Source organism: Orbicella faveolata, unplaced genomic scaffold, assembly GCF_042242905.1.
Source record: "Orbicella faveolata isolate gen_17 unplaced genomic scaffold, um_ofav_v1 contig_14, whole genome shotgun sequence".
NCBI lineage: Eukaryota > Metazoa > Cnidaria > Anthozoa > Scleractinia > Merulinidae > Orbicella > Orbicella faveolata.
Genome location: NW_028301541.1, coordinates 23,275,027 through 23,298,046, shown reverse-complemented (window position 1 = coordinate 23,298,046; position 23,020 = coordinate 23,275,027). Strand labels below are relative to the sequence as shown.

Here is a 23,020-nt window from a genome sequence, read left to right as displayed (position 1 = left end):
TGTTTTAATATCTTGTTCGGAATATTGTCGGGTCCGACTGCCTTGGCCACTTGAAGGGAGGATAAAGATCTGTAGACCTCACCCTCAGACACGAGAAGTTCGTGCAGAACAGTTAGAAGCGGGGCTCCTTGAAGCAGGGTGGAGGGGGGAGAATGATTCGTGAGGCTCACAAAAAAAGTCGTTGATCTTATTTGCCAGGGATTTAATGTCGCTGAGAAGGAACTGGTGATGCTATTCCAGTTGAATGTCTTGTCCTGTGAGCTTCTTTATCTCTCTCCACCACTTCGCCGGATTGATTTGTTCCAGTTTAGCTAACTTATTGTAATAGTAATGATATTTAGCAGCTTTAATACCTCGTTGCACCTTATTTCTCCAAAGTCGATAAGCCATTGAGTTCTTTCCTTGATGAATAAATACAAATTGACGCCTATGGATCGATTTTTGATCTTAGTGGTAATCCAGGGGTGGTCTGTTGGATGTTTCCTAATCACTCTATGGGGAAGGAACATATCAAAAGCTGTGTTGAGATCTGACATAAACAGCTTGAATTTTTCCTCGCGTGAGGGAGCACTATGAATTGGTGACCAATCCTCTTGCGTCATTCACCGGCGCAGCGCGCGCCACGCACTATCCCGTAAATCACGTGTCTTGATCAGTCGTGTTTACCACTGATTTAGGTGCAGGTTTTGTGACGGCTTTCCTAGGATAGTGTAATGATCCGAGCATGCAACTTTAGGTATTTGGGATACAGTGAACAGCTTAGGTCTATTAGTAAAGCACCCGACGATCTAAAGTACCCGAGTCCCTGGTTTTGAAATTTACAACCTGTTTGATTTATGACCAGATGCTAGCAAATATTATCGCCGGCAATCGCCGGCAGCAAATGTGCATTTGTTGGTGCATTTGAAGAGTATAGTCTCCTACATTTAGCGTATGCGTCAGAAGCTTTTCGGACGACTTAGTTAAAACGTTTTCAAGGTAAATTCATAAACGTAATTTACATTTGTAACAAATTGATGAAGATAGGTATATAATTGTTCACAAAAGATATCATGTAATAAATTCGGAGATTTGAGGTCTCGCCCAGACTACGCCAGAGGAATTTGAAAACGGAGGTTTCACTCTGAAAACGCGTCAAATGTTTTCCGTCCATACCACCCCGGAGGAATTTGAAAACGCAACAATCAATGGTCATTTTGGATTTGAAAATCACATGATTATCGTGAGGTCATTGTTTTTAAAAAGCTCGTTTTCAAATTGTTTTCTGTCCACACGAAACGCATTAGCTTCGCTTCGCACGTATCCTAAGTATTGGACTGGGACTAGCTTGATACTGAGGCCAATGCCGAGGAATCTTTTCAAATGCATTATAATTCGTCTCTTTGTAATGATATTCCCTGGCTTGAGCCTCCATTGCACGCTAGTTCCGGTACAATACCGCCTTGCATACGGTGGCTGCGCCCGCATTACAAGCGGCAGTGAAAACTTAGCTGTCCTACCGAAACGACACGATAATAGTGTTTTTCTTCACATGCAGCTAACAAAAAATAAAGACAATTCTAGGTTGCTTTTGGCTACTTCTAGTAATCAACCTGAGAATTCTTGGTTTAATTTGACGAGGAACAGCATGTTTTGTTCAAATTGTCCAGAATGACACAACTATTATCCTACCTGGCGACAGCGATCGAAGAGCGAGTTGCCGAGAGCGGGCGACCCAATTTTGGCGCTAAATTAAAAGTTGGAGACTCAAAGTGTTTCAAATTTTTCACTCTTTACAATCTGATATGGCCTTTGGAGTCAAAAAATCCTTTTTCGTGAATATTTAATGCCGTCTCCAGTGAGGAAATATGCCCAACTTCAATTAACGTGCATTTGACGTAAGGACAGTAGGGTTTTTCCCGTCAGCAGAATCCCGACTGGTTAATTCAAATTTCAGTCGAGCCGGCCGAATGCGATCCTATGTCCTCTCAAGGATTATCACGTGACGTGGGAATTAGGGACTGCATGAAAGGAAGGCTGGGGCGGATCAGTTTAGCCCTGAAAATGCGACTGCGGACGAAGTTGATTAGCAACGGGTTAACATAGGGGATGAGAAGTAGCTGCTAAAAGACAAGCTAATGTGATTCCTTGAGTCCATTCTACTGCTATACTAAGTGTTGTAATCCTCGCGTGCCCGTTTCTTAAGCCACCGACGAAGTCGTTTTTTTTTTTTTTTTTTTTTTTGGTGAATTTAAGCTCAAAAAATCGCCGCATTTGACTCCTTGCTAATCAAATTAACACGTACGGTAGCCTTAAATCGTTTGTTAAATCGGTAGTCTTTATCGTCTGAGTAAAGTCTTTCGCTGCTAAAGAGTGTCAAAGTTCAATAGCTCGCAAACACATTTGACAGGTCACACACAAGTTAGAAACGTCGGTATAACTTGTACAGCATCACATACAATACGACTTGAAAGTACTGTTCAATAACGTTAATTTTAATAGCCATCTCTTAGGGTCTCATCCACAAAATTAAAAATTGCTTGACTACAAAGGGTAACATAAATAGCTGATGACAGAATATAGAAAAAAATATATCGTCGGAACCGAGGGAGGGGATCTCATGCGAAGTAAATAAGAGATGCTATACGGTAAGGATTGGAACACGGAAATTTTCTTTAATCCTGTTAAGCTTCGGTCTAGCCAGTAGCTATTTGTTTGATATTGTCTGGTCGCACTATGCGATTTTTGGCAAGGATGCAAGTGTTGTGGTTGGTTTGGCTTCCTTTTCACAGGCTGTTTGTAGTGCTTGACGGTGCTAAGTAGATGATAGGAAAACCACAGTTTGAAAAGACAATGCGCCCTACGACCCTGACGAAAAGGAAGTTCTTATCGGATTTTTTTATCAGCTACAGACATAAAAAGACAAGGTTTGTCTTTGAAAAATATAACCTTGGCCCCCGTCCCAGTATTGTGCTAATCGGACAAAGCTGTCTTTAAACTATTGCTTCTTGGAATTTTGGCCATGGGTGTGACACCCCTCACCGAAACCTTCCTTGACTCGTTTATTCAAAATGATGCGATTTTCCCTCCGTTTCTCAGACCTAACCTTAATAGACACCTTATGGACTACGTTTCGCTCTCTAATTTCCCCAGTATAGGTAGCGCATATTGCAGATGTTTAACACGCTACGTCTGCACGCACATTCAGTTAGCAGGAAAAGCGACTAGCCAATCCCCTCCTCACCCTTCCCCCGATAGGTTCCGGTTTGTCAGCGTTCCCCAAACATTTCGCCGTTCCATGTTCATATTCACTTGAACGAGAAAATGTGAACTAAAGCTTTAGTATTTTTCCAACAAAATTGCAAAACAATATTGCCAACAAGACAAAGGCATCGAAAGGCTACATGCAGATTGTGTGGTTCGCGATCGATTTCTAAAATATTTACGAAAACAGAACCAAATATTTTTGTCTCTCGTAAGGTCAAAGTGTGCAGGAAACCTTGATATACAAAAATATGATAGTGAATCGATTTTGAAAACGGTTCTCCTTCCAGGACAAATAGGGAAGGCAAATTTTCAGATACTAAAGGGAACTCCATCGCGAGGCGGTACAACTTGAAAAAATATCGCTCGATGTACACAGTATAGTTTATAGCATTAGTCTTTGCTAATTAATCTTCCTAGTTCGGTCGTAAGGCCGGGTACTTGTTATTTACATTAGTAGTTACTTCTTTGTTGTTTTCTGCCACGCTGAAAACTTAAAGTTTAGAATTTAAAGGTAATTTTGTGGTTAAGAAAAACTCGCACCTGGCTTCACAGACGAAACACTGCTGTTTGTCAACGAGTTATTCAGTTCTGGATGAAAAATGGACAAACACAGTTAACACTCCCCCCCTCCCCCCACCATCGCACCTGAAATGGGCCAATATTGCCATTAGATAACATAGTAGACTTTCTCTATTGTATCCGAGACATACCAAAGCAAGAACTCGTGTACATCTCCCGTCTTAACATGTTTCAAAACGCCGCCTCACGTGAAAAGAGAATGAACACGGCCATTCCTCAGTTATTATGTGTACTAGGGGCTAGAAGTGGGAATTTAAGAAGAAGGGCACTGAAAAAGTTATCAGATCGGTTTGCTTCAGGGCCATTTATCTCAATGAAGAGTATTTAAATAATGTATTGTGCATGTTTCTTCTTCAAAATACAAAACCGAACATACGAGAACAACAACAACAACAGCTAGTTCCAGCAGGAAGATCGTTCTTCACATGCCACACCTATGCAGGCTACAGTAGCGGAAGTCGGATTTTTGTAAAAAAAAAAAAAAAAAAAAAAAAAGGAAAAAAACAGAAAGAAGTCCCGAATTGTTCCTTTGCGCGGCTTGTTCTGTAAGTCTCCCAAGGGAGAAAGGAAGCAAGATTCACAGTGCTCAAAGAATTGTAAAGTCCTAGTGATACTGCATGATCTAATTATCGATTTGCACAACATGTGTTGCGTGTCGGGTTTGTCTTAACTCGCTTCCAGCAAGGAATGATTGGTGAGGTCATTTCACATTAATTGACTAATTGTGTCAGTCATATTTGTTAATCGTGTATTCAAAGGAAGTTTGATAGAAATCATCTGGCAGCCCACCCAAGAGTCAAACACATTCCGTTTTCCTTTATTATTTGGAGTTTTTTTTCATAATATTTCTTTTCTCTTTTCTTAGGAAATTGAGGTGTAAGGACAATGAGTAGAACTTACCCTTTCACTATGATATTCTCTCTAAATCCATACTTTATTTTAGCATTATTTTCTGTAAAGCTTTCATAATGTCGAATTGCTCTGTTGACTAAGACATACCATCTACTACAATTGAAAAGCAGAAGATATGTTTGTTTTTTAAAATGGGATTCTGGAAATTTGTCTTCTTGAGATCTAATCACCGGGCCGCCACTACTGTCGCGGGTTGTTGAAAGGTATTTTTATTAATTAGTAGGATGAGATAGAAATTCCGCCCTGACGGCCAACAGATAATTAAAATGGTTACGTAGGAAACGTTTGGAAAATGTTTTGGTTTTTATTTTGGAAAAGCGAAACAAGTCTGCCTTTGCAGAGAGAAGCCAGAGTGTATTCTAATTATAAAATCACGAATTTTTGACATAGCATTGGAACATGATTGATGACGAAGTCGTCTAAGCTCATTCTCGGTACCCGACGAGCGTTCTCAAATGTCCTCACGAAATAGCATAAATATCCATCCTTCAGTCAAGGTTTCAAGATAAGCCCTGTGAGTTTATGTTTAACATCTGGTGAATCATAATTTCGGAAACATTTTGGCTGCGAAGGAAATCCGTTTCGTCTTTCAGGCAACTCAAGCTGGTTTTTCCTGTTTCGAATTATTCTCACGCAATTAGCAGTCGAAGGAAGAAAGGAACAGGTAACAATTTCATTTTATCATTTATATCATTGTTACATTTGAAGTCCAACTCCGAAGCATACAGGCCTTGGGAGCGAATCACAGAGATCATAGTCCGTTTTACCGAAGTGTTAGTATAAGTACAACTTGTATAAATTTTGGTCTTTGTGGTGCCGGCCAAGCGAAGGGTCCATTTTAAAAGTGCCTTGCAATAATAGTTCAGCTGTTAGCTTGTTGAAAGATTTCGATAAAATTTCACAAAAGGATTTGGACCAGGAATCTGCAGTTACCTTAACACACATGGCAGAAATCAATTTCTGTTTGTAAAGCTGTTTTAAAATCACAAACCACTCAAAGTAAGTGTTTGCCCAAGCAAACTTGATTCCGAGCAAATCGAAAAGAAGACTTGGCCTTGTATCGCTAATACAACGACAGAAAAAGGAGGATACAAATGTACTGTACCTTTCCATTGGTGTGGTGTATTTTGGAAACCACCCATCGTTTCTTTCATAACGTTTTAGGAGAACATTAGGAATTATTTCGTTACCGGTTTGGAACTTAACCTGCACGAAGTTGACATTAGTTTTAACCCTTCGACTACCTTCGAGATGAAAACATGAACATCAGTTTTATTCCTTTCCTTGATGTTCCCGTGCATTCTTCAGCTTAATGTATGCGCTTTAATGTCATATTGTACGTGTAAAGTGTTGGAAAGTAGTTGATTGCACGTGCACTGTACATCCCTCATTCTTTTGACGAACGTTTGATCTGCAATTGCCAATCTAGTGTGAAGAAACAACAATCTTCTATACTCATTTTTTTATGACCTCATGGCAACTCTGAAATACAGCCAACTGATCAGACTTTAAGATTTAGAGTGAGAACAATATTGTGTTGTAAGCCCTTCCTCTGCAATCAGTACAGTTTCTTGATTCCTTATAGTAGTACGAAACCAAGGTTAGATTCTACAATGATCTCAAATTAAACCTTATTCATTGTTTCGAATGGTGTTTTGGTAACAGGGGTCCTATTAACTGCATTTTTGTGTGTCTGGTGAGCTTTTTAACGACTTACGTTTTAGAATATACAAGAAATTTGTAAACAAAACAAACTCTAAGTGTTTGATTACGGGTAGCTATGGGATTGCTACTAACCAATGGAGTTGATTATGGACTGTACAGATTCTAGAATTTGCGCTGATGAAATAAGAAATAAGGAACGGAAAGCAGCTCATTGTGTTTGGTAGAAATCGCTATGGTAATGTACTGTTAATTCTTAGCTGACCTGTCTTTGTCTCCACACTAAACACAACATGAACAGATAGTTTGAAGACCAAAAAAATGTACAAAGAAATCAGACAACTACTTATGCGTCGAGGACGAAAGTTTTAATGCCAATTACAGGTAAGTAAAGAAAATTTGTACTTCTTCTGGCTCAGTTACTCAGAGACAAACTTTCCATATTCATTAACCGTGTGATAAAGAAACTGTGCTCGAAGTTTTCAACTGTAAAACCTCAGTATCGTGAAGCTACCGCAGACACATTTCATCCTTCAAGACAAAAACTTCTCAGAATTAAAGTAAACATTATTTTTTGTTGCTGGGAAGTGATTCTTTTAACAGATTATTCACAATGATTCAATCTTCGGAGGATTTCGGAAACATTTATCCATCTATGCTGATTTCTCATCCACTGGAACCATGTTTGATAATCTCTTTGATCTAACTATGGATCATTTTCTAAGCTGTCCTTTGGAGAAGTGTAATTTCTTTTTAGTATTTTGTCGCTAATTAGTGTCAACCGGTTCAACTTCGTTTCTGCACCCCTGTCATGGAACTAACGTTTCATTACTCAGCACTATTTGCGTTCACAATACCATAAATCTAAGTTGCTGGTAAGAACTTTGCTCATTTTAAACGGCGAGAAAAGTTTTTTTTTTGTGTGTGTGTAAAATATGTTGGTTTAATTTGCGTCAAACCTCGCCTTAAGTAAAGCCGTGTTAATTATCTTAGAAGTGGCTCCAACGAAAATAAACGTAGTCTGAAATTCATATGTCGCAATCACCGATAATTTAAGGAAGGGAAATGAAATAAATGAGTTTTAGATTATTTTTTCTTTATCTAAACTTTAGAGTCCATGCAGTGCTGTTATTTTTTTTAAAACCACCCATTTTTCACAACAAAATAAACTCATCTGTATTTATGGAGATTGTCTACAGCGAGTTTTAGAAGACATTGCAAATTGCCTCGTAATGCCGAAGATATTGAATCAGGTATTATGAGGGAAAATGTTTTTTCATCCATCAAGCTTTAGTTATAATCTTGAGGGTAAACATGAATTGATAAATTGACTTCAAGAGATTACTATTATAAGAATAAGTTTTAAACAATAAGATAAGTATTTCACAGATCTAAAAGAAAAAAAGAAAGGAAAGGAAAGGAAAGGAAAGGAAAGGAGGGCAGTTATATCTCTAGGCGTAAAATGTTTGGTTCACAAGTCGTAATTTTCCAAATCTTACAACTGTTGGTCATTTTGGGTTTATTATGATGTCTTGAGAATTTTTCTGCTTCAGAAAACCTATATTTTCAGACAAACCACGCCCGAAATAGCGTGATAGTCGCCAGTTAAGTCAACATTGGCGGCTAGTTAGGTGGCAAGGGAATTTCCTGCTTATAAGAACATATGGTAACAAACGTATCTTATCACACTGTCAGTAAAATGCTGAATTTATACATACAAAGGGACAGTAGCGAACACAATTTTTACTTGAGAAAACCCACGCCAAGCTGTCGTTTTAAACTGCCTTTTTACCTTTAAAAACAAACTCATCACGTTTTTTTAGCACGTGAGGATAGCGTGTTTACCACAATGAATTGTTGCTTTTGTGCGTGAAGCAATTTTATGAGAGCTGCGTCAGTTTCCTTGTAAAGTAAACAGGCTGCTTTGACTACGGAAGGTGTAGGAACTGATTTGGGCAATCCTTAAAGTCCTCCAGAACAGGCTGGAATATTTCGTGCTGGCAAAGTCTCACGATTCTCTGCTCTTTTTAATGACAAAATTAAGGTCGGTGGGGGGAAGGAATGGCGAAGTTAGACTTTCACAAGCTATCTGAAATTGTTATAAACGGCAAAATAAAGCAGGTACGAAATATAAACCAGAAAGAAAATATCAGAACTAATGAAACAACATTGTTAAAAACAACAAATCGTCTAATTAAAGCAAGCAAAATCAACAGTTTCGCTAATTTTAATTTGGCACGCCTTCCAGTCATTGTTTCTGTCCCTACAATTGTTCTTCTACGGCCGACAAAACCCACATGGGAAATTTTTCCTAAAGATGAGTTTGTATTCGGAACTAAAGCAATCAAAGCAGAAGAAGCAGATGGAGAAGAAGCCTGTGTACCTGTTTTTTGCGGTGTCAACGTTAGGTCTCCATCTGATAAGGTATAGTATTTAAACATTATTTATAGTTTTTAATCTGATAACCCTTGAACTATCCGAGCTTGGAGGGTTGGAAGGTAAAAATAAACTTATTTTCTTTTCCAAAAAAGATGCATATTGCCTGACATGCAAGTCCCACATACGGAGACAGATTATTATGCTCATTTGAGTCCATAAGAAGCTCTTCTTAAAATAGAATGAACTCTTTGTCTAAATAATGGCTAGATAAGATACCTCACGAGGAAACACAAGAAAGCAATAAACATAACGAAACAGAAGACTATGTTGATTCAAACCTGATGGGTTGTCGAGAAATACATTGTTCTTGTCTCCATTTGGAGCACATCACTGAGTCCACACAGTAATTCTGGGATATAGCTAGCAACAGGCAGGCTGAGGCACTTACCTAAGTAATTTTCATTCCTTTTCATTGTTTACAGTCATCATAAACAGCCTTGATACCCGGGAAGAGAATTTAAGCATGGATATTGCCTCAGTCATATTTTTTTTCTGGCAATGACCCTGTAATCAGTAAAACGGGTGTGGATGGAATTGAACTAAAAAATTCCTTCCAGCAGTTACTACAGACCATTGTTCTGATGGGTGTAGCTTTTGAAAGTGTTATCTTACAGACAAACGGGTCACACCTCACCGATAACAAAATAACAAATTTATCAATGAAAATTTGATTTATTCTTTCTCCATCATTTAAACAGCAATAAAATTCAATACTGAAAAGCTTGTTAACTGGATTAATACCTAGCTTTGCCCAACAGACACGCGAGCAGACCACCCAAAATTTCATTGGAGAATTCTGGCTCAATTGTCGACGCCAAATGCCGCATACGTAGGGTTTTTTTCTTGTCATTCAGTTTACCATGCAATTGTTTTGTTAACCCATTTGATGAAACCAAAAACTGAGGGCAAGCATTTTGGTTAAAACGAATAAGAAAATATCTACAGCTTTTATTTTTCGCGCAGATTAGGGATACGTTTCACATTTTCCGTGCCTGTCGCGTGTCGAAAAGTTAATCTGCATTTCGTTAATCAAGTGAAAATTCAAGTTTTGACTTGAGTTGCAGTTTGAATATTCAACTATCCACTTCGCAAATGAAATGTCCAAGCGAGGATTGAAATCAAATTTTTATTCATGAATTCCATCGCTTCGTTACTGGTAGGAACGCTTGACCTGTTTTGACTGCAATGGCGCCCCTGTACCTGTGATAACAAACGCCCTTTTGTTCCAATTCAGACACTGATCAAGTAAGTCAAATAGTATTGTTGCGTTGTTTTGAAAGACACTTCTTACTCTTAAATTGCCTTTCTCCATCAAGGAGTATAAACTGGTTAACCGGCAATTACAATCTGTCAGTGGAACCTAAGTGACCAATTACTAGGGGTAACCGGTGAGTATATGCATGCATACCGTACTGATTAGTAGCAAAACTACAGATATACTGGTAGTTTCATTCGCAGCAAATTCACTCTTTAGTTTAGGGCCACGTGGCTCAAGACGGTTTAAACTTACTTAGATACCAATTGAGTACGCCGGCCTCTTTCATCAAACCAATAAGGGACCTAGTCTAATACACTAAACCTGTATCGTTTGAGTCTCAACCTTGGGCGACGAAATGTGGCCATTTAGGTGTTGTTCGTATTCTCCCGAGATTGGCGTTATTTCAACTCACATAGGAAGTATAATATACAAACATTTGCACACTTGTGAAAATCTGATTTTCATACGTAGTTTGTGTTATCTAACGGATATCTTGAATTCTGACAACTTTTCACCTGATTTTGCTTGTAACGAAGTATACTTCAGGCAGTCAGAAATACCACACTATTAGACTGCGACAGCAGTTGCAATTGGAATCTTCTCCCATGTAAAGAGGCCTATTACATCAAACGCCAAACACCTTCCCTCAAAAAAGGACTTAAATCCAGCAGAGAACGATGTCTTTTCTCATGAGTTTACCTTTTTTCGTCTCTTCATTGTTATTAACCCGGTGTATAAGAGCTACCTTGTATATTCTAGTCTGATTATGGTATAGTTCTTCCCTAAATATGACTCTTAGTTTTGCCATTTGACGTCTGAATACTTCGACACAATCAACATTCCAGGCATGTTGATATTTCATGCAGTAAATGGTCCGACTCATAAAACGTCCTTCCGTGAGGTCCCAAATTTAGATCAACCCCGCCGTCGCCTCCTGGTTTTTTAAAGCAGGATATAGCTCAGGAATCATGATAAGCGGCAACCTTGCGGTCAGCTTTACAAGTTATCGGAATATTTCTCTCGGCTTTTGTCAGCCCGGTATATTTACTTTTTTTTAGGCAATGCCAAGATTTAGCTTCAATTAGCAGCGAAAAAAGCTTTACAACGATAAAAATAAATGAATACATCGTTTAAATTTAATCCGCTTTTAAACACGAGGACCATAGTGGTTGAAAAAATGAGAATTACCGTAATTAATTATGCCGCAAAACCACACCAATCAGTGGGCACTTTAGACTTCTCAGACTTATCTGTTGTTCCCAGAACACTATATGCCTTCCAAAAACAGCACGCAAGGTTATGGGGCATCTAAGACCCAGACTCAAGTAAATATTTCGCATATTCTCTGCTGATTGTCTGAAAAGATTGATTGATTGATCGAAATAATCACGATTGGTCCGTGGACAGAGGTAAGTTTTGGAATTTCGATGTTTTAAGAGATGTGTTCGAAGCTAACAATCTACTTAGTTTCACGAAGGACCAAAAAAAGAGTAAAACTAACGGATGTGCCCTTACTACGTTTGACTCAACAAAATCTCAGGTAAATTATATATAACATTTAGGCTATTGTTATAGGGTCGAGGACTGCACTGTTTGCGTAGAACTGATCCTAGTCTCACTTGACTGAAGAACGTCCGATTATTGAGTAAATGAGCTGACATTTTACCTCTGAATTTCGCCCTTTTCTAGGTCTATTCAGTGCGCCTATTCAGGCCTTAAAACTTGCTCAAGCTAAGTATGAAACGCTAACGTTCAGTTCCAAATGAAAATAGCAAAAATTAGCCGCCGTAGTTCGCGTTCTTCAAAATACCCCAAATTTAGTCATTTCACGTTGTTGTTTTGCAGAGGACGGCTAAGAAATGAACAAAGATTTGTTAGGCACGTGACAAACCATTGTTCTACTCATTAAACCTTTTGTTTGGTGGTGTTGTCCTTGCCGTCGTCGTCGTGGTTTGCTTAAGATCCGTACTTTCGAAAGTTGCACAACCGCAAAAATTGACGTGTTTACCCTGATCCAAAACAAAACATGTATGGATTAAACAGAGGTTTTCGTTCCAGTTGCTCTATTTCTGCAAAAGAGTATTTGCAAATTTTAAACTATTGTTTTAGATCTGTGCTTGATAAATTACTTCTGGACGATTGTCCCCGCTGACCAGGGAAAAAGTTTTTTTTATATGGCATCTCTTCGTCACTGCTAGAGTTAAAATGAAACTACTTGCGAGGTCAAACCTTACAATTTTCTGTGTGGACTAAATTTTATGTCTGAACACGAAACAAAGTACAAGAACACCACCGACAACAGCGACAACAACAACAACAAATGTAAACAAGTGGGAAAATAGCAACAACTAAAGCATAAACAACTTTGAACGCATCGTGCCTGTATCGTCAATGCAGGAGTCAGTGGTATTAAAGTTAGGTGCATGCGTGGTGGGTACTCGTAGTCGGCCATGTGCCGTTATCTGTAATTGCTCTCCACCGTTATGTTACGATTCGTGTCATCGGTTTACTTCTGAGTCATTTCTCACAGGTGTTGTGCTTCTAAACGTTCTCCTTGCTATGCCACATCACTTTGTTAATCGGGTAGATTTAAAAATTCGACAGTATGCACCATGAAATCAGCAAATATTGTCCATTTGATTCCCCAAAATCTTTGCTATGAGGCTTTAAGGACCGGCCGGACCTTGTACTTAAATGCTCAAGATAATTTAAATAGCAGCAAGTACGGGATGGACGAGAGAGAGCGAGAGAGAGCAAAAAACTGGTGATTGATATGCAAGTTAATTGAGGAAGATATATTAAGGATAATTTTCTAGACCTCGCCGGAGTGAAAAAAATCAAGTATCGATTGGCAGTATCGGGGTTGCATGTGTGCAGCTGCCCCCTCACCGTGAAACGAAACACCGTGATCTTTAAGGAAAACATGTTTATGTCCTATATAACCACAAAAAATGCTCTTACAAAAATTGCCACAATGCACTCCTTATCTGGTTTGAATTAAATGAGTAAAGTTTATAGAGGTCAACAAAGAGCCCAACAGTAAGTAAACATCTTTGGTACAAATTTAACTGCTCTTTGAAGTGACGAGAGAAGAGGTAATAAGGAAATGTTTTAAGTTAGGACCACCTACCTTTATTTATACATTCTATGGGTTTTACTGATTACAGACGGAAATATTTGAGTCATACAATGTCATTTGTGGCCAATTTTTCCTTGTGTCTCGATCGGCGGTGAACTAAACATTCAATTTAAAAATTTGAATGTTTAGTTCACTGCCAATCGAGACACAAGGAAAAATTGGGAAAAGAGTAAGAAAGAAAAGGCTTCGATTTCCAAGAGTGATTGAAACATAATTTCTCCGTACGATAGTAATGTATTGTCAAGCCGTCATGTAGGAAGAATTAAGAAACTCGTCAACTGAAGCATACAATTGATGTTCCCCGTCCACCTCTGAAAACTGAGTCAGCATGATTTCAGAAAGTAAGGACGACGAGAAACTCCAACGAAACAGAAGCTGTTGTTTCGACAGATTGCACGAAGAAACCAGGAGCTCTGAATGGGCAACAAATGGCCAGCACTTCAGCTGACAACTGACAAATGATCTTAAATGTTGACTGACAGATTTGGCCTTGTTCCCCCTCCACACTGTCAACTGGTAAATTGTCCAAATTTGAAATTACTACCTATTTAATCCAGATCCTCTCGAGCCCTTCGTCAACTTGCGTTTCTGCAAAAGGTGTAATTGTTTTTATTTTGTCAATCTCCTTATTCCGCTCCTCACGTAGACTTGAAGCAATGAATACCTTTGGACGATAATTACTGAAGTCGGTCAAAAATAGCGATTACAACTTCTAGTTCAAATTTACACTAGCAGCACATGAAATATTGCTTTGCATGTAATAAGTGATTGTTTGCTTTACACCCAATATATTTATAGCGCGTTATTTATGGAGGCACGCGTGCGCGAAAGCCCGTGAGAGGATAAACTGGCGCGTAAGGTGTGCGCCGTATATTTGCTCTTGGTTAGACATTTGGGCAAGCTCGGAATATAATTTGTCCTTATCAATATTGCAAATATTTATTTTAATGTTAGACCTGACTGAATTTTGCCAATTAAAAAGGATCATCTACCATTATAATCCGTTGTACCTAGTTCTTAGTCGTCATTCTGTCTGCAATGAACTGACAGAAAAAAGAAATTGGATTTTTGGGGAATTAATGCATTCCTGTAATCACTGCTTCGCTCGAAAAACGCAAAACACTGAAAGTTACACAAAACTACGCACAGACAAATCTCGCCTTTTGGGAAAAAGCACCTAGCCTTTCCTTCTTTGTTTCATCTTTCATCGCTGACAGCTATTCTTCGTGAACTTGCTTTGTAAACCATACTTTGGTCAAGAGAAATGAAATACACATACGCGAAGGGTCAGAGTATTTTTAGTGGCTCCTTGGCCTTTTCTCCTACACAGATAGTTCTACGCGTGCCCGAAGAACAAAATCCACGTTCCTGAAATTCTTTTTTGAACTGACGAAACCAGATCTAGCCATGATTACATTGCAGCACCAGAAGTATTAATCAAGGAAGATCTTTCAGCAATTCGCCTTGTCAAAACGTACCCAACTTTATTTTGGTGCTACTCAGTTTGAAACGTTCTTGTATTTGCTTCGTGAACAGTCCCAGGCTATTTTAATCCATTGCTCTGTAGGTTTTCTTTGATCGATTCTGTAATGACCTCGCCCTCAAGTACGTGCTCTGCTAGCAGAACATAAATGTACCGCTTCATTTCCTTTCGTTCAAAGATTAGCTGCAGTAAGAAACCCCGCTGGAGAGCCGCGTCGTGTCAACAGACCACCCACCATGAAACCAACGTGTGTAAAGTCATGTGTGGCTAACGTAAACTCCGTAACGCCAGCCTCCTGAGTCACGCGCCCTCCAATCTATTTCCCAGTATAGACCCTTTTCAGTTACAAGCCCCTGGGATGTAAGTTACGCCCCTCTGATATTAAGCTCCCTGTACTTCCTTTGCTATGGTCGCCACCACAGTCATGCAGTGAACGTTTCTAATTTACATCATGGGTAAAAGGAAAGAAAAGCAAAAGGTTCATTACAAGAGCGAGCTTGTTCAGATTGTTTCATTTCTACTTTAAGATTGTATTTTGACATGCCTTGATCGAGCTTGACTAATAAAAGCAGTTCCATCTCCGGGTTCCATCTGTCTTCTGGCAAGTTCCTCATATGTTCCTTTTCCTCTTAGATCCTGAAAGCGACCATCCGGCAGCGGTTGTCAAAAACCCGTACTGTTTGTATTTGTATAAGCCCAGAAGGCTGAGAATCGCTTTTTGGAGCGCTAAAAGTACCCAAATGCATGCGTCCTCAACTTAAAACATTACAGAACGACGTGGAAGTTTTCAACAACATAAGCAACATTCAATCGGATTGTAAAAGATAGAATTGATTTTCCACGGGTCGACAGCGATCAAGATAGAATCACGTACCCAGAAATTAGCTATTTAAATTATTCAGCTTAAATGTCGTAATCTGCTTAATAGGTTGTTTTCTAAGGAATCAAAACTCGCATCAGATGCAGAAAATTCTTTATTTATTGTTAAAACATGCTGATGCATTACTCCTGGTCAATTTGTTAAGATTTACTGATCTGACTTTGGGATAAGCCGCACTTGTTTTCGCATTTTGCCTCTTATCATTCCGGGTTCTAAAGGTAATAAACTGATCTACAGCTTCGAATTGTTTCATTTCGTCTGAAGCCTTATTCAGTTACAAATACTCAAAAGGTCACCGATTCCTTCTGAAGCACTTTCGTCTAGAGCGAATCACTAAAGAACGTTAAGTTTGTCTGGCGCGTGCTTTGTCGTGTGGCCATTTTTATACCAAAAACGACCTTAGCTCGGATGAACAAGACGACCCTGTCTGGGGAATCTAAAGACTCTTAAAACCGTCGTTTCAGTACAAGTTGATTTGGGCGGAACCAAATAATGGGCCTTTTAAAAAAAACGCACTGAGATCGCAAGAATTGCAAAATCGAAAGGAAAAGAAGCACAAAATCCCTGACACCTTAGCATACGTAAAAGCGATCGTAAGAAAATAGGCAACTACAGGACTGTCAGAGATGGAGGGGAAGCTGTGTGACGAAACAGGAGTTGATGAGATATTTTCCTCACTGCAAAGCTTGACTGCTCGTGTGGTCGAACAAGAACTGATAGTGGTAGATATATCGATATCGGCTGATCTTTCGATTGACCTCGATATCAAACAGAATAGTGGTGGCTCCAAGATGTCCGTATATTGAACTAAGTATCAATAGACAGGCTAACCTAAATGACCTTACAGCAACAGGCACGAGTTACGTACGGGACACTGCAAGCTGCACAGTCCCTTAGATGCAAATGTACCCTCCTGTACTCGAAACCTTAAAAACAACACCTTGACTTCTCCGTTCTCAATGATATTTGGTGAAACGTGTCCGGTAGATTATGTAGTGCGTATAGTGTGCAAAGAAGTGACCCCAAATTTTATGCCGGATTAGTGTAGCAAAAAAACCACTACCACCGCTTACAACAACGAACAAATTAAATTAATTAGCGCCAGTCTCGTCATGAGTTATTGAAATCTTCCTGGACTCGTTTGAAGTTTAATTTACCTTCTCTCACCAAAGTGACTTAAAGCTTCCCTAACAGTAGCACCGCTTCCTTTAGCCCTCGTGCAAAAGATTAAACTGGATTTTGTTTAGCATAGTTGCCTCTAAAGCCGACCCTGGGTATAGAATACCAAACATACTCACATGGCTTCTTTTCAGTTTCAGCTGTTTGGGTGATCAAAATAAGTTCATCATTTAATCCCAGATTCCAAAGGCAACGAAATCCAGTAATATGGCTAGACACTTCTTTCATGTGTCAAAGCTTTTACGAAAAGAACTTTAGCATTTTTTCATTCTGAACTTGCCAGCATTCGTAATAAAAAGGGTTCCAGACCTCCTTTTGGTAAACTGGCATAAGTACAGCTGAACACAGAGAAATAACATGCTATTATGAATACGTGGAATGGCGTGGGACACCAGAGTCTGTCTGACAATGCAAACGATGTACTTTTAGGCACAGGATTTTGCCATGTTTGCTGCCGTCGGACAGAAGAAGGAGAGTCAAAGAATATAATCTTTCGTTCGCAGTTTGGCAAAACAATTTCTCCATACCACAGGTGAGAGGATATTATTGCACCCTGAAGAAAGAGAAGTAGTGTATATCGAGCGAGGGTTGGAATGAAAAAAAAAAGTTAGTTTGTCTCGTGTTAGTCTGGGAAGATGCCATGCTCATCTTAAATGACCTAAAGAGGTGATAAAGTAGATGTTTACACAGTAAAACCGTGTGATTTGAAAAATTCAATTGACTGTCAACAATTTAGGAAACTACTACACACACGTAGGCCCTTCCTGAAGTTAAAACATGACCATTCATCAGCGGACGGTTGAATTACGACCCTGCCAAGTTCCTGCTAAGTACAATGGAATAATAACTTAGAGCAGTGATGACATGCTAGCAGGCACGCCTTGCCACGGAAGACTAGATTTCAATTTTTGTGATCAGCTTTGCCGGTGAAAATTAGATTTTAGTATTTTTAACAAATCCTTATCAGTCCCACGTTCCCGGCACAAATAGGATTAAAGATATTATCGGAAATATCAGGAAACAATTGACAAAATACATTTTTGAAACAGGACATCCTAAAGAGAGAGCTAGAACATTCTTAGCAAAGAAAAACGAAGGTTGTATGCCTAACCTTATTTGGGCACGAGGGCAGACCCTTATTGAGGGAACCTATAAGATAGAACAGCCAAACGTTTCCGATACTGAGCAATAAAAACACTAGGGAACGAGGCTCTGTCGCCAAGACGAAGGAGTTAACGAGCGTTAAAACTCTAGCTGTCTTTAACCTGTTTTAACCAACTGTCGTGATGTTAATGAACTCTTGCATTTCAGCCATCTTGGTAAAGTGAACCTATTCGGCTAAAGTTTTATACGAGTTAATTAAGAATGAGCTTTTGTTGTTTGTTGAGTGCTAACCCTCTACTCTCGAATCGTGCGGCTCATATAGTATCAGTGCCACCTACTTCGACTGAGGAGTACTGATCGAAGAGACTTCTTGTAGCAACGGCTTCACTCCCTCGACCCGAACTCTCGTCGACTGTTTGGTGTCCTGTTAGGTTCGGCCTTCAGTTCACCAGCTAAATCATTCGGACACTGAGTGGGCTATGGGCAGCTCAGTTATCGGACCATGTCTGCCCTCGCCTGTTAACCGTGTCGATATTTTATTGTAGATGACTTTGGAATCCCACGATCGACTGAGGAATCTAGAATCAATTACCACCTTTCGAAGTGACTCGGCACTAATGTTATTTCCGTCAGATTTCTTGACACCACGAAACGGCTGGTAGACGTGTGAATCACTGATTCATTGGTGTACTTAAATACTTTAATTAAGTTAATGTTAAAGAATAATTCGCCAGTTGTCAAGCTGTTCAACAAGTTGTTATTAATATGCTGGCTATCGGTTGAAACTGTTATGGCAGGGCAATAATTTGGACAGAGCTAACCAAAATGTGCCTGAAAACGGTACGAAATTGTGCTTTGAACGAAAGAAGTGGAAATTAGAGATGGCATTCAGACAGCTGGCATAATTTTGACTGTCCTTAAGTTTAAATGATTCCTGACCTGCTTGTCGAAAGCTATAGGTTCTCGTGAATAGTGGCCCATCCGGCATCAACCGACGGAGGGCATGCTACCACAATGAACCTTGGATCATGCTAGTCCATGGCCGCCGGCCGGTGAACTCGACATGTTTCAGATTGTGGCCCAACAATTGGTATCAGTAGCTATCATTATACGGCTTACTAGAGAGACGCCGTAAGAGCATAAAGGTGTTTGCCCAATAACTCGTTAACTGAGAAAGTGTCCTTGCAGCTTGAATAGCTGTGTCCAACGCACAGCGTGCCCACTTCCCACCCCCGGGCTTCCCACACAGGTCAAACTACTGATGCTCAATAACCAGGGCTATTTATTCTGCTCTAAAAGTAGGAACTTTGGATAACACTACTAAAACTAAACCAGCCATAGCCAAAAGATGAGAAGGTGATAATATATTTCAGTCTAGTTGACTAGGCGTTGTTTTAATAGAGCAAGAATCGAGTGGCCAGTGACATAGTGGCAATAATTACTAGAACACTTGGAGAAAGAGAACTTAGGGGGAAATAATCCGCACTTAGTGCTAACGCTCGTTGAAACAAACAAACAGTGACCAAACAATAGGCATTTGTTGTTTTTCTATTTTTTTGTGGTTAGATGTCTCTCCAGGATCGAACAACTCACTTCTCTCTGTAGTCAAACAAAGATCAATGATAGTGACCAGAGGATAGGCACTTCTCATTTCTGGCAGTAAATATCTCTCTCTGTTCAAAGAATTCATTTCTCTCTTATTAGTACTGGTCAAAAATAGATCACGGATGATAGTGAACAAAGAATAGGTATTTGTTGTTTTTCTCATTTAATTTCTTGTAGTTTAATGTTTCTATCAGTTCAAAGAGTTCACTTCTCTCTAGAGTACATTAGTAAAAAATGGATCATTAACCGATGACAGTGACCAGAGGTTAGGTATTTGTTGTTTTTCTCTTTTGCTGTGAATGCCTCTCTCTGTTCAAAGAATTCACTTTTCTCTATAGTAGATCAAAATAGATCATCACCGGAAATAACAGGACTTTGAACATAGAAACAGGATTAGGGGCGAAAAAATCATCTAAGGAAATGGTTTTTCATGAGGACAACATAAACTGGTTTTACAATAAAATTAAAGGATTAGGGTTTTTGGAGAAAATGCATTTAAGAAAAGAAAGCTGTTTTGAGTCTTCAAAAAGGAAACACTTAAAAACGATGGTGATAGAGACTCAGCCTTAGGGTATAAATGTCCGGGAAATATTTCCCAGCAAGAACAATTAGAACTTAAAATTCCAACTCACCACGAAACTGTCAAACCTTGTTTGAAATTTGTCCCATTTTGAAAGGCATTTGTCAGCTCTGTCAATCATTTTCTTGGGGGTTTGTCAAGATTTGTCTTATTTTTAGGCTGATTCACGCATCTTGTTCCGTACCTATGTGAAGGAATTGTTTTTGTACGCCCAGAAGCCAGACCAGTGCTGTAGGGAACACTTATGCTTATGCTGCAATCTGGTTTGCGTGTAAAGCATCAACTGCGGGATCGAGTCGAAGCTTGTTCTTTTCTTCACTAACAAAACCAAGAGTGACGACAGCTCAGTGAATTGCATGCAATAATATTTCAATTAAAGCCTAAAATGTATCTCAAGCAGGTCGCCTACGAGGCGCCCTGCGAATAATGCTGAAGAGTGACATCTAAGAGCATTGCTTGAAGATTTTGGCAACCTTTGTGTGTCTAATTGGAGCTACTACGCTGGCACATACCGAGAAACTCTAAGCGATAACAATCAAAGCTATTCATTTCTTTAGAAAAACATTTTTCGCTAATATGCTTCCAATGAGAGATGTGCTGTCTACTTGCTCAGAGCGTTCGGCGTCCCCAACGAGGAACAGTGACCTTGCAGACACTTTGCATTCATGAATGTAACATTCTTCAATCGCCCCTCACTGTAAATCCCTGCATAGCCTGGGAAGTGTTAGACGCAGTCTCGCGGTGGTTCGGTTTTTCCCACACTTTGCAATTAAATGTAATGAGAATATACACTAGATTTTAGTCAAGATAAACTCTAATTGACGAGATCAAAAGATAAGGCCGTTGCGGCGTTAATTGCGGGTCTGGATTCTCACGACGGGTTTTTTGTGTCGACGCGTTTCTCACGGAAAAAGACTCTCATTGAGAGCTCATGCGGTCAAATGTTATCTGCACCAGCCTCATTGCCAGCTTTGAGACCTTGCCAGTATGCAAAAATCTTGTTACGTTCGAAACTTCCTCTGACGTGAAATAATTCCCTAAACAGATGCTTGGGGTTGTCGGAAGTCATCTAGTGGAGTATACATACTAAAACAATACTAACAAAAACGCGTGTCCAAGAGTTTATGTCAAATCAAGGGGCAGCAAAATAAACTAACAATTTTCAGACCGAGTTACCCTACAATTCGGTAACTAAAACCATAAAGGCCCAGTTAACGTGATAATTTTGTCTAAAATCTAAAACGAGCTCTAGTTGTGGTCATTATCTGTTCTTGACACCGCATGTATGGAAAGACAATATTTTGTTACGGGAAACTTCGAAAAGAACATCGTTATGGTCGTGTTAGACCAATTTGCCACACAGACATATAATAACGCAGCAAATATGAGTCGTCTCGTCTGCTTGACACCAAGCTGTTTTTTTGAATTGCGTTTTAGTTTTCTGTCTTCCCAGTCGATCATTTCAAGTTGATTAATCCAAGGGGTGTGTCATTAAAACGCCTGTCACCTCCTTGTGTGGTCTACCACGCATAGGTAAACACGATCTCTCAATTCATCAGGCCACATTCGCCAGGTGGCATTCAGCTAAAGCAGATCAGAGCGCTCAACCGTCCTGACGGCATATCGGAGTTCAGTCGTTCGCGCGCGCCCTCTCGGAGTGCAAGATTGTACTTCGTCTCACATATTAAGTCAATACAATTCATTTTTTAGAATTGAGAAGTGAGAGCAGATCCTCAAGGCATCATGAAGGCAGAGCGGATTCTTCGCCAAATGTGCCTATTGGTTGCCTTCTTGATGCTCGACGCCGAAGGCATTTTTAGACTAACAGAAGGCAAGACTTTTCAAAAGGTAAGTGTTTTTTCCTTTTCCGAGAGATTAAAGAGTGTCGCAGTGTGTAGCTTTTTTATTAAAAAGGTTTAAAAGGCGAGTTTCTCGCAAGAACGCCGCCAGTATTGCCAAACGTTGGCACCGTAACATACCTTCGCCTCTATTTGCACGCAAACACTTATCAACGAACGAAATATATCTTCCTTTGCACTGAAATCTGCCAAGTAAAAAACATTTTCAAGAGGCGCTAACTCAATTAAAATAATTATAAAGATTCTGACGGACGGACTCAAGAATTACTTGGCATTTACTGGGATAATCGCCGTAGATCTCTTGCATTCGTCACGTGCTTAATTGTGGCCGAGACTCGGGCAGGCCACATTCCACTTACCGTAACGTTTTCAAGTGTTGCTAAAAGTGCTTTGGCAAACTGACCTTGCACGTTTTTTAATCAACGACAGTCAAGCGATTTCAATGTTATCTCCTTTTATTTATTATTAAAAGGAATAAGAAAACCTTGATCAGCTTTCGAGTTGTGGTCCTCTGGGTGATCCATCTAAACACCTCTTGCCAAACAAAAGTTTTTTTGGGCAGCAAATGGAAATTTGCTTCTCGTTTATTTTGTAATCAATCTATTGAACTCTGTTCTTTTGAGAAGAAATACATTCTCCGAGATTTTAACAGCAGATTAGCGATTCCTTCTTTTTCTGGAGCAAAAAAGACGCTCATTTGGATGGAATGCAATCTCTGGGACCATTCAATTAAGTTCTCTTGTTAGATTTGCTCTTTGGATTTCATTTTACTGAAAACAATTTGCACCGTATGACGTAGAATAAGGAAATAAAACAATACAATTGCAATGTTTACGAAGGGACTTTGCGAAATCCTCTTTGGCGTGAAAATACTCGCATTGTTTTCAAATTGCCGAGTACATTAATAGCAGATTTTACTGCAATGATCGCAATTTTGTCCGGAACTCAGCACATTACCGCAGATGTCTCTAAAACTGGTATTTTAGTTCGTGGTAGGGAGTTTTTTAGCGACACATGCCCAACAAAACGAACATTTTAGCGTTTAATGGAAACCATATGTGTGAATCTCGTTTGGGAATTAATACAAATGACTTT

The 23,020-nt window shown here is 39.5% G+C and overlaps 1 protein-coding gene across 4 annotated transcripts in view; it reads left to right on the top strand.

Annotated features, from left to right (window-relative positions):
• The first annotated feature begins 5,156 nt into the window (after positions 1-5,156).
• The window catches only part of LOC110046113 (uncharacterized), a 34,605-nt gene continuing 16,741 nt past the window's right edge, over positions 5,157-23,020 (top strand). For 2 of the 4 annotated variants that reach the window (XM_020751784.2, XM_089287178.1), the window contains exon 1: positions 21,610-21,914. In XM_020751784.2, the coding sequence (XP_020607443.2) occupies positions 21,810-21,914 (105 nt within the window). In that variant the 5' untranslated portion in view covers positions 21,610-21,809. Of the gene's footprint in view, positions 5,402-17,058; positions 17,310-21,609; positions 21,915-23,020 lie in introns of those variants that run through there. The other 2 variants (XM_020751781.2, XM_020751782.2) reach the window with 2 other exon arrangements.